The 11,730-nt window shown below is 30.7% G+C and overlaps 1 protein-coding gene across 1 annotated transcript; it reads left to right on the top strand.

Moving 5' to 3' along the window:
* The first annotated feature begins 7,958 nt into the window (after positions 1-7,958).
* On the top strand, positions 7,959-10,588 carry LOC117929816 (polygalacturonase At1g48100). The gene is made up of 7 exons (XM_034850236.1): positions 7,959-8,267; positions 8,546-8,677; positions 8,796-9,008; positions 9,104-9,148; positions 9,252-9,459; positions 9,638-9,828; positions 9,999-10,588. Exons 1-7 carry the CDS (start codon positions 7,998-8,000, stop codon positions 10,389-10,391), a joined length of 1,452 nt encoding a protein of 483 aa, XP_034706127.1. The 5' UTR covers positions 7,959-7,997; the 3' UTR covers positions 10,392-10,588.
* Positions 10,589-11,730: the final 1,142 nt, after the last annotated feature.

Genomic DNA, 11,730 nt, shown 5'->3' with positions numbered 1-11,730 from the left:
GATACACCAGAGCGGACCCCAAACAGTTTTGTTAAATTCACTTAAGAGGCAGTTCTGAGGTCCGTCCTTGCAAGTGGTTCTGAGTTGAAACGTGGCAGTCAGTGGTTGGATGTCTCAGAGACCGGCTGTTGACTGGAGACCCGCTTAGAGCGATGTTTAGCTTGAGGGTGCCATGATTAATGTTTTTTTAAAAATACAAATTAAGAATATGTAACATTTTTTTTTCTGAAAAAAATAAAAAATATTTTAATATAAGAAAAAAAATAGCATTTCGTATAAAAAGTTTCTGCCTCATGGAAATTGATACCAAAAGAATAAAATAAAAATTAAAGATAACGATTTGTATGCTCTATGCCACATTGGAATTCGTGTCTATGTGGCACGTACTGTTATGTTATTTTATTTTATTTTTTCTAGTATAAAAATGCATTATAAAGATAAAATATCAGGAGATATGTAGAATATCATAAATAAATAAAAATGTAATTTTATTAGTGAAAATATGGTTACAAATAATAACCAATTCAATTGAAACTCTCAAAATTATTTATAAGTAAAAATACTATTGGTATATTTAAATACATGTCTTCTTTATATCTTAAGATTTTTACGGGATTTAGCAAATAAGGACTACGACAAAATGGTTGATCTAAAAAAATTTGAGGTATGGTAAAAAAAACATAAGGATTTTTTAAAGAAATGTCACATAAGATACTCATTGTAATATGTCAAGTGGATAAATTTATGTTAGGAAAAGCTTAGGTTATATTTGGCTCGGGGAAAGTATTAAGGAAATAAAAAAGTGTTAAAGAATGTGATTTTTTCATGTTTGGTTTCATAATGAAAAAAAAAAAAATCAAATATAATTAAAATTTATATATTTTTAAATTATTTAATATTTATATGATAAAAAAAAAGTAAAATAAGTTTGAAGAAACATATAATAACAATTTATTAAAATTAAATATATTTTTTATTTTTTATTTTTATTTTTCCTTATACTTTTCATTTTTATTTTATTTACTTCACAATTTCCTTCAGATCTTCTAAGAACAAAACATAACCTTAAAGGTTTAAATGGTAAAAGATGTGTGGCATATTTTATAAAAATTACACAAAAGTGATTACCATATCAACAGAATAAAAATGTATATAGAATTCGAGTCTCTTAATTGAAGGGTTTCATTGTATACATGTGAACGACAATGAATCAAAAAACTAACTTTATTAATTTGGAGTAAACTTTGCAATGTAGAACACCGACAAAAAATCTTTTAAGTGAAATGGTAAAACTCTTATATATGAAGACAAATTACACACAAAATGTTTTAAGTATAAAAAAATATAAATATTATAAATTCAAATATCGAATGAAATGAAATTAGGGAATGAACAACTAAAGCAAGCAAACACTAATAAGGCAAATTAGGATTTTGTATTGGCATATAATGTAACAACATCTAACATAAAATGCAAAGATGTTTGGTACATGATACAATAACCATATTCATGATATGAAAGAATTATTTTCATGATTGGATGAATTAGTAAAAAAAAATAAGTTAATTTTGAAAATAAATTTGAAGTTTTGATTTAAGGCAAAGGAAATATTAAAATACGTTTTAGAAAATTGTACTAGTGTTACTATAGCATACGTATTTTTGTTCCAAATCATTTTTTGAATTTATTGAGAATGGGATAATTAATGTAAAAAAAAAAGACATATTATTAATATCTAATGGAGTTTGCACATTTAGTGACAAAAATAAGGTGATTATTAAAGTGCAAATGATAACAAATATGAAGTTTAGCTAACTTTTGTTTATTTACGAATTATGATATGATTTTATATGTAGTACAAAAAAAATTGATCGAAAATGACCATACAAAAGAGTAAACCATTAAAGAAGTTAGAAAAAAGCTTAAAAGTTACAAGATGAAGTATAAACTTAATGATAAAGTTGATCAATTTAAAATACTAAATAGGATAATTGACGTACTAAGCAATAAATGTTATTATATAATTCAAACAATATTATATCGTTTCCATCATATATAATACTTAAGTATCTCATATCTCATTAAAAATAATATATAGTGATCCTATCTTATTTTGTTCGGCTAGCCTAGGGCAAGATTATATTTAATACAAGATATGATAAGAAAAATAATAATATATCATATCTAGTGTTTAATTGATGGTGAGATAAGATTAATTATTTCATTACTTATTTTATTACATATTTAACTAAAAAATGAAATAAAATAATTAATCGGCTTTTTTTGGTAGGTAAATAAGAGTATATATTATAAATGCTTAGAAATTGCGAAAACAACACACACGATGTACACACTAAACACCCAAAAAATTAAGCATCACAAAAACAAAAAGGTCTATCCCTTACCTAAGGAACAACCGATCTATAAAACCAACCAAAGACAAAATGTGATCCTTTATCACAAAATAATACAAAAAATAATATTTGATGACTTGGTTAGCGCGTTCGACATCGTTGAAGGCTCTCTCGTTTCTTTCCTTCCATAAGGTGGGATATTAGGCATAAAGGCATAAAGGGGTAACCCTCCAAACCTTTGCCCTTCTTTTACATACATGATGAGATAAGATAACCGTCAAATCATATGAGATATACATATATACATATTGCGAGAACCATAAATTTATTTATTTTATATATTTTTCATATTTTTTATTTATTAATATTACTTGTTTTGCAAAAAAAAAAATTCAAAATTTTTGTTTGCAAAAATATACATTACAACCTAAAACAATATTAATGTAATATAATATTCTATATATAGAGGGAGATATCAAATATGTAGGTATGTATGTATGCATGCATATATGTATGTATTACTGTAATCTCCCGTTCAACCCAACCAACAAAAGACCAAAATAGTTCAACAACCCCACAACCCACCCAGAATAAAAGTCATGGCCCAAAATCCACATATACAGTGCAAACCCAAACTCCATAGATAAATAGTACTGGCCCACTATATGTGGAACGTAGGCCCAAATAAAAAGGGGCATGAATAACAAACCACGACCAACTATTTTTAGTGAAGGGAGTGGAAGGGGAAGAGAGTGATAGAAGGCAGTAGAAAAGACAAGAAAGTAGAAGAATTTATTCACATTTTTACAGTAAAATCGATTTTTTTATTATTATTATATGAGTAAAAGAAATGATAATTTATTTCATTACATAAAAGTTATGTTTGATTCCAAAAAATACTAGGGAAAGAAAAAAAATGTTAAGAAAAATTATTTTCTTACGTTTTATTTTATTATGAAAAATGAAAAAAAAAGGTTAAATATAATTAAAATTATTAAAAAAATATTGTATATTTTAAAATTATTTAATCTATTAGAAGAGTTAAATTTATGAAAAATGTTTGAAATAATATATAAAAATAATTTATTGACTTTAAATTTATTTTTTATTTAGTTTTAATGTTAATTTCCTTATACTTTTTCTTTTTATTTTCTTTATCTCACATTTTTCTTCAAACTTTTAAGGAACCAAACATAGCCAAAAACTTCAAATACTTTTTTTTTTTTTTCAAAAACATTCTTTCATGAACATACCCTCCCAAGTATGATTTCAGTTAATTCAGCACATTTCAATATCATATATTAATTTATTGAATGTTATACTTGCAATGTCGGTTGTAAATATATTTGTTAAATTATTGCTTGAATGTACTTGTTGAACATGGACTTGATTACTTTTTTGGAGTCATTTATGTAAAAGAACTTAAGTGAGTTGTATTGAATTCTATCATCTTTAATATAATATTATTTTCACATAAAATTATTGCACTTTACTTAGTCAAAGATAATTTAGATGATTGTCGGACTCTTGGATTGCAAATTTCAATCATATGCATTCACAACTTATTTGAATAATTTAAAAAAGTGACAACTATGGTTTGAAAACGAGCCTCGTGAGGGTTCAAAATATGACTTGCATTTGTATATTTTGAACAAAATAAATTAAAATAAGTTGCTCTGCGTAGACTCTTTTAACCAATACTCGAATACATACATTTAGTTTCTCATATACCCAAGAATCTTTACATGTCCGTGATATTATTCTCACACTTTTACAAGCTTTAACACAACCATCATAAAGGTTCTCACAATTTTACAATTGAAAATTTATCAAATAAAACTTTCATTTAGAGTAGGTCGAGAAATGAAATGAAGAGAGTTTAGACTTGAATGTAATGAAAGAGTATGCAAATTAGGGTTTACACGACAATAAATGCTTAACAAAGGTTTAAAACTTTAAACTCAATGTAATGATGATTTACAAGTTATTGATCTATCAAAAATGAATATCGATGATCCTATTTATAACATATTATAGAAAACTAGTCATTAAACATATTTTCGGCTCAACAAGTTAATTGTCCTATTAAGCACTTATTAGTCATTATACTTTTGTAGGTGGACTTTGAGACCAAATCAATCAATTGATTGTTGAATCAATAGACACTACCAAGGTGAATCAATCGACCACTTTGGTTAATTGGTTAGCTATGAGGTCATCCATTAGTTAACAACACAAAAACTTAGTAAAACAACTCGAGTTAGTTTAATTTAAAAACTTCATATTAAAAATGTTTTTCAATAATGAAAATAGTTTCAAAATATAAGTTTTCATTGTTAATAGAATCAATATCAACTTTTTATAAAAATAATCAATAATTTATAAATAAGTTTGTTTAAAAAAAAAAAAAAACCCATTGTAAAGAATTAATTATTTTTTGCTAAAAAAATTGCATAGTTTTTAAATGTCAATGTTAAAATATATTTATCCTTATTTTGCATAAGTCCTAACTTAAGATGCCTATGACCATCAAAATCCAATCTAAGTCTTTAATAAGTCTTCATTTGCCGATGTTATTTCTTATCAAACTTGAACTCATGCATTAAATGCAAGTTTTGTTTTGTTAACATCAAAACTTAAGATTTAACTAAACCTTGAGTCAACACTAATAAATTGATATAAGATGTAATATCTAACCCTGTACAATTTGTAAAATATATAAGTTGACTTATCACATTAAGATATAATACCTTAAAATGAAGAATGTCGACATTTTCTTGCTTAAGATTCAAGTTTTTATTTATCGTAAAATTATAAACAATCATTGATAAGACTTGCAAACAAAACAAAATGATTCAAGATGTACACGTAATATCATCTAATTGATAATACTAAAAAATGTATAATTTTGTATTGTATCGAATCTTTGATTTGAACATGATAGGATTTTGAAAACCTTCTAATATCTTAAAAGACAAAAAAATAAAACAAAATTTAGCGGATCGAATTCATGCATGACATGCTATAGCAACATCGTCCTTTCAAATGTGATAAGGCCGGCATAGCTTTTCACGGGTTTTAACTTACAAACATCTTGGATTTTTTCACGGGTTTTAACTTACAAACATTTTGGATTTTATTTACTTGATTGGGTTCACAACCTCCACATGTTTAAAAATACTCCTAGAAGTTAAAATTTTGATGATTCCAAAATCAGTGTTGGGGGCCAATCCGGGCCAGAAATTTACAAAAATCAAAATCATATTAAACCCTCCTAACAATATAATAATTATTTTAAAAATAAAATAAAATTCTCAATTCAAATGTGACCACGAGTTCAGAAACTCTGAATATGGGCACTAAGTGCTCAAATCACACGTGGAAGGTTAACCAATTGAAATTCAGAGTCACATGCCCAATAGAGGAAGCAACTTAGTATCATAAAATTTGGAAATAATAATAAAATAATTTCAAGGTGTGTGTGGCTTCCTTTCGACGCCGGCCTCTATTTCATCGAATTGCGGCGCATTAATCTCGAATTGATGGGTGGAAAATTAAAAAAGGAGAGATGGAATGGCGACGTAGCGTGACGGAAGACGACGTGACTTTGAGACTTTGGTTTTTTTACTTCAAATATTTTTTACGGGTTTCAACTGCAATGATTCATTTTGTAGAAATCTGATGAAAAGATTTCAAAGCGTTTCCATTAAGTTTCTTGATCATCGGCGCACTTTCTCCCAGGAGGGAAAGAATGATTTTTATTTTTAATAAGTTAAAATGAATTAATAAATTATATTAAATTATTAAGTAAATGAAGTATATTTAATAACTTAATTTAAATTATTTAATAAATTAAGTATGTTTGATAAAATAATTTAATGGTATGATTTTAAATAAAAATTAATTTTAAGTTATTTATAAAAATAATTAATTTATTTTGAAACCCACGTCTTTATTTTATAATTTTATTTTCATTTATTTTAATTATCTTCACAATTTCTCTTATTACTTCACGGCTTCCATTGTTACTTTACCTCATTTACTTTAATTATAATTTACGATGATAAATATATCAATTTGATGATTTAAAATAAAAATTAAATAATACATTTTAAGTTAACAATTTAAATATAAGTTAACAATTTAACTTAAAGTTAACTTAAGTCAATAAATAATAAATATTAAGAAACTTGATTTTAAATTTAATAAAAAATTTATTAAACAAAAACCTAATATGAAAACCAATAAAATAAGTTTAATTTTCTTAAGTCCACGTCTTTATTTTACATTTTTACTTTCATTTGTTTTAGTTACCTCCATAATTTCTCTTGCCACTCCACCACCTCCATTATTACTCTACCTCATTTGTCTTAACTATAATTTACGGTGATAAATATATCATTTTGATGATTTAAAATAAATTTTAAGTTAATTTTATAAAACAATCTTAATATTTAAAATAAGAATTAAGTAATAAATTTTAAGTTAACACCTTAAATATAATTTAATTTAAAGTCAATTTAAGTCATTAAATAATAAATATTAAAAAACTTGATTTTAAGTTTAATAAAAAACTTATTAAACAAAAACCTAATATGAAAACTAATAAAATCGGTTTTATATATATATATATATCTCATAAATTAGTAGGAGTTAAAATCATCGAATACTTGCTAAGTAAAATCTAATACTAATCATCAAACAATGATACCTTTGAAACAAGAGATGCATAATTTTGGATGTCATGATGTAAACGATAACTTTCTTTCAAGAAAGAGTTAATTAAATGACTCATTTTTTTAATAACACATCATAAACTGAATACACGAATTGAGCAAATCTTCTAGAAATACATGGCAGGAGAAAACCTCACGAGTCTTTCACCCAAAGTGAGCCAATGCACAGAGACGAATCCCGAAAGGCGTGGCATCAAATCAGGGGGCTCATAAACTAATTTTAACGGTTTTCTTAATCCTAGTGAAAACGACTGTCACGTGCTAGTTATTAGTCCTAGCAAAATCCATAAATCTTGCTTTAGACGGCGGCCCACTTAGAAAAAAATATGCTCTACATGTCTCCCTCTCTCTTTCCAGAGGCCTAGTCTAAGAAATTTTGTCTGAGTCCTTGACGTGGATTTTCATGTATTATTGTAGGAACCGTGGATTATTGTAGTACGATTTGCTTCTACACTACGCCAACATAGAAATTTGTGGGTGGGGCTTGGGAGGAGGTGGGTTGCATGATTTTGGAATTGGTCTGCTTTCGTGGTTACGTCACACTGACTCATTTCGGGCTTTTCATATTAGCCGGATGATAAGTTAAGATACTTATGTATTATGCCTATATACTTGCATATTTTGACATTCAAATGAAGGGACTCTTTTTTTCATTAAAAAAAAAAAGTTTTCAAAAATTTATTTATTTATTTTTATTTCTTTATAGAACTAATAATAAAAAAAATAGAAAAAAAAGGTAGAAAATACCAGAGAATGAAGGGTAGTTGCTTTCTACGCTTGTAGCATCACGAGCTTAGTCCTCTACCACATTCCTACTTTATAAATACCCAACCATCTCCTTTATTTGTCACTCAACGAAAACCTCTCCTAAGCTTTCCACTTTTCTCTTCTAATTTTCCACGAGAAAATGAGTGGTTTCAGTCTCAAAAGGCTAGCACTCACCGTTCTCATTGCCTTGCTTGCCTGCTCTTCGAGCTTTCAAGCATGCAGTGCTAGAAAAGCTATGTACACCCGGCAGCTCAAGACCATAGGAAAAGGTCATGATGGTTATAATTATCAGGACCCCAAATTGATGGATGAAGGAAACGGAGTGACTCCATTGAAGAATACTGGTTCTTCCACCTTTAATGTCTTACACTATGGTGCCAAAGGTGATGGGAAGGCTGATGACACCAAGGTGATTTTCAAATGCCTTTTGTTTGTAGCTTCTTATTTGTTTCTTCATCGACTTAAAAATAAATATATATTTACGTATAAATAATTCAAATGCTTTTTCAAGTGAGTGAATAATCCTACATGCCACCACGTTCCGTTCTGACCAACTATTACTTTCCTTTTCGAGAGGGTTGTTAGTTGTATCGATCGGGTGGAACTGTCTGTATGTAAAACAATAGTCTCTGTTTATATTCATTCAGTAAAAACCTGAAGTTAACCAGCTGCTATGATGCAAGGCAGGCATTTGAAGCAGCATGGGCGGCAGCTTGCCAGGTTCGGGGATCGACGATGATGGTTCCGTCTGGGTCTGTGTTCCTCGTTAAACCGATAACTTTCTCAGGCCCTAACTGCGAACCAAACATTGTATTTCAGGTGAGTTACACATATTCACTATCTGATTCCTGTTCCAACATCATGAGAAATCTATTCACGGAGAGTTTGATAGAGTTGTTGTTGATGGACTCAGCCTTTGAGAATGTTTCTTTTGCAGTTGGATGGGAAGATCATTGCTCCTAGAAGCTCCAGTGCTTGGGGATCAGGGCTCTATCAGTGGCTCGATTTCTCTAAGCTTCAAGGGATTACGATCCGTGGTAAAGGAACTATCGATGGACAGGGTTCAATCTGGTGGAATGACTCGACAGATGAATCAGAATCAGAAACTCCGACTGCCGGAGATTCACTTTATAGCAGCAAACAGGATTCGGTAAGTTCCTAAGCCCAGACAAATCTACTTCTGAGACACTTCTAAGACTCCCTGAAACTAACCACCAGTCCTTTTTCCGGCAATCGCTTCTGCAGATAAGTGGTGAACTCAGTGCAAAAATGCCAAGCACCAAGCCAACAGTAAGTGCCTTTTCATAAACTTTTCCCATCCACACAATTCCACAACCTTAGAACGAAATCTCAACATCAAGAAATTTATTTGTGGTGTTGTTCTGATGTGCAGGCTCTCAGGTTCTATGGGAGTTCTGTTGTGACAGTCACTGGCATCACAATTCAAAACAGTCCTCAGACCCACCTCAAGTTTGATGATTGCACCGGCGTCCAGGTTTCTGGCGTGACTGTTTCATCGCCCGGGGACAGCCCTAATACGGATGGAATCCACCTACAGAACTCCCAAAATGTGGTGATCTATAGCACAAATCTAGCTTGTGGTAAATACAAAAACCTTATAGTCTTGAGACTTGTCCTTTTGAGAACACAAGCACCACGGCTGGTCATTTTTGCTAGTAGAAGCGTAACTTGCGCAAAATTATGGCAGAGTCCTCACAAAATTGGTCATCATTGACATCTAAGTTCATCAGTAACGTTAACTCATAATGCATTCTACAGGAGACGACTGTGTATCAATACAGACAGGATGCTCAAATATATTTGTACACAATGTGAATTGTGGACCTGGTCATGGAATCAGCATTGGAGGTCTAGGGAGGGATAACACCAAAGCCTGCGTAAAAAATGTCACGGTTCGAGACATCACAATGCAGGATACAATGACTGGTGTCAGAATCAAGACATGGCAGGTAAAAGCATCCTACCACTCCTCCAAGTCCCTTCTCTAATCATCCTGAAGGGAAAAGGGGGGAAACGGAAGGAAAGCAGCTCTGAAAAACACAATAATGCTACAATTTATTCAGACGCCTCTGATATATGATCTCCAACCATCTTATAGTTTTATCATTTGGCACTGCAGGGCGGTTCTGGCTCGGTGAGTGGGGTCATGTTCTCAAACATTCAAGTTTCTAGGGTCAAAACTCCCATCATGATCGATCAATTCTACTGTGACAAGAACAAATGCCAGAATGAAACAAAAGCTGTAGCTGTATCAGACATAAACTACGTAAACATAAGGGGTACCTACACGGTAAACCCCGTGCACTTTGCATGTAGCGACAGCTTGCCATGCTCAGGTGTGACTCTGACCACCATACAGCTAAAACCAGCACAAGAAGTTTCCCAATCGAATGGACCTTTCTGTTGGGAGACATATGGACAGTTGAAAACCAACACCATCCCTCCAATAGACTGTTTGCAGAGAGGCAAACCATCTAAAAACCAACTACATTCCAACGGTGATTCCTGCTGAACTTAGCCAGTGTTATGATAGATATGAACATGGACCTGCCATGATTTCAAAACAACTATTCATGCTATAGTAGTGTAATGAAGGTGATACCTGTCTATAAAATCACTGTTTCATGTAGAACTCTTGTTTCTGAGGAAAACAGCGGTTTTCCATAGAAAAAAACAAGGAGGTATAAAATGTGGCTACTTTCTAGATCACTTTCAGGAGGCCTATGGTTGGCAAAGGTGCTAATTGTACTTGTCCATCAACAGAATCACACAGGTGCATTTAACCAGAAACATGAAAACACAATCCCCACTTGTCTAATGATACATAAGGTGAAACAAAGATGATAACAATATAAAAATGAAGGATCTCAGACACATTATCCTAGATTAAGTAATTCAAAGAGCCAACTGCAATTCTTATGATAAATTTTAAAATATCGGTGTGAAATGGTCAGTGATGATCGAATGCTTACGCAGCTAAGTCATAGCCTCATAGGAAGCATGAAAATATGTTGCATATATATAAATTCACCGCTCAACCATTGGAAATATAAGCCATGTATTGTGACCTTAATGTGCATCAGGGGAACAGATAGCAAAGGAAGTGATAACCAGGAAACAGAATCCCACAATTGATTGTCTCAAGAAATTTTCAATAAATCAAGAATAAACAGCAAATCTCATTGGTACAAAAACAGCAAGGTTAAGCATATCAAACTATGGTAACAGAAGGAAAATCTTGTTATGTATGCATATGCAAAACAACATTAAACATATCTTCATATTATGATAATGTAATGAAATATCTTAATATATATATTGCACTTTTGATTGATAACAATATGAGAATGAATCTAGTCAATTGGAAAATGAAACTTTTTATGATGATGCCTATTTTTCTGAGGTATGACTTTTCATGGTGATCATAACTATGTCCTGCATCCTATACGGCTTCCACCATTAGACAATAGACATGTTCCAATATTTCAATTTTGTCCTACTTGATTATTGGTTGCTTCCTGCATGACATTAAAAATCACCAAGAAAATATTTTAACTATTTGCAAAGTAAATGACTGTCTAACAGCACAAGCATATCCTAAATCACTCTATAGTTCACCGGTAACAGAACTTCCCAATGACACAGGGACCTTTGGATAGAACCCAATGGTGGAAAGCGCTAACAATCATCAAAAGCTAGCATAGAAAAAAAGGACCATACCTGATGTCATGTGCATAAAGACAAAGTGGAAATAATATCGAAAGAATGCACACACAATCAAGCAAGCATGTATCCAGATGTTTAAGCAATTACAATAGCAGCTGAAAGTCAATAGCAACTCATTTAAAGCC

The sequence above is a fragment of the Vitis riparia genome, chromosome 14, assembly GCF_004353265.1.
Source record: "Vitis riparia cultivar Riparia Gloire de Montpellier isolate 1030 chromosome 14, EGFV_Vit.rip_1.0, whole genome shotgun sequence".
NCBI lineage: Eukaryota > Viridiplantae > Streptophyta > Magnoliopsida > Vitales > Vitaceae > Vitis > Vitis riparia.
Note: the sequence above shows the minus strand (reverse complement) of the source record. Positions and strands in the feature narration are given on the sequence as shown.

Bases quoted from the DNA above. Each gene is read 5' to 3' on its own strand.
- LOC117929816 (XM_034850236.1), top strand. From the start codon at position 7,998: ATGAGTGGTTTCAGTCTCAAAAGGCTAGCACTCACCGTTCTCATTGCC. The intron at 8,678-8,795 runs GTGAGTTACACA...TTTCTTTTGCAG, and splicing joins AACCAAACATTGTATTTCAG to TTGGATGGGAAGATCATTGC. The intron at 9,009-9,103 runs GTAAGTTCCTAA...TCGCTTCTGCAG, and splicing joins ATAGCAGCAAACAGGATTCG to ATAAGTGGTGAACTCAGTGC.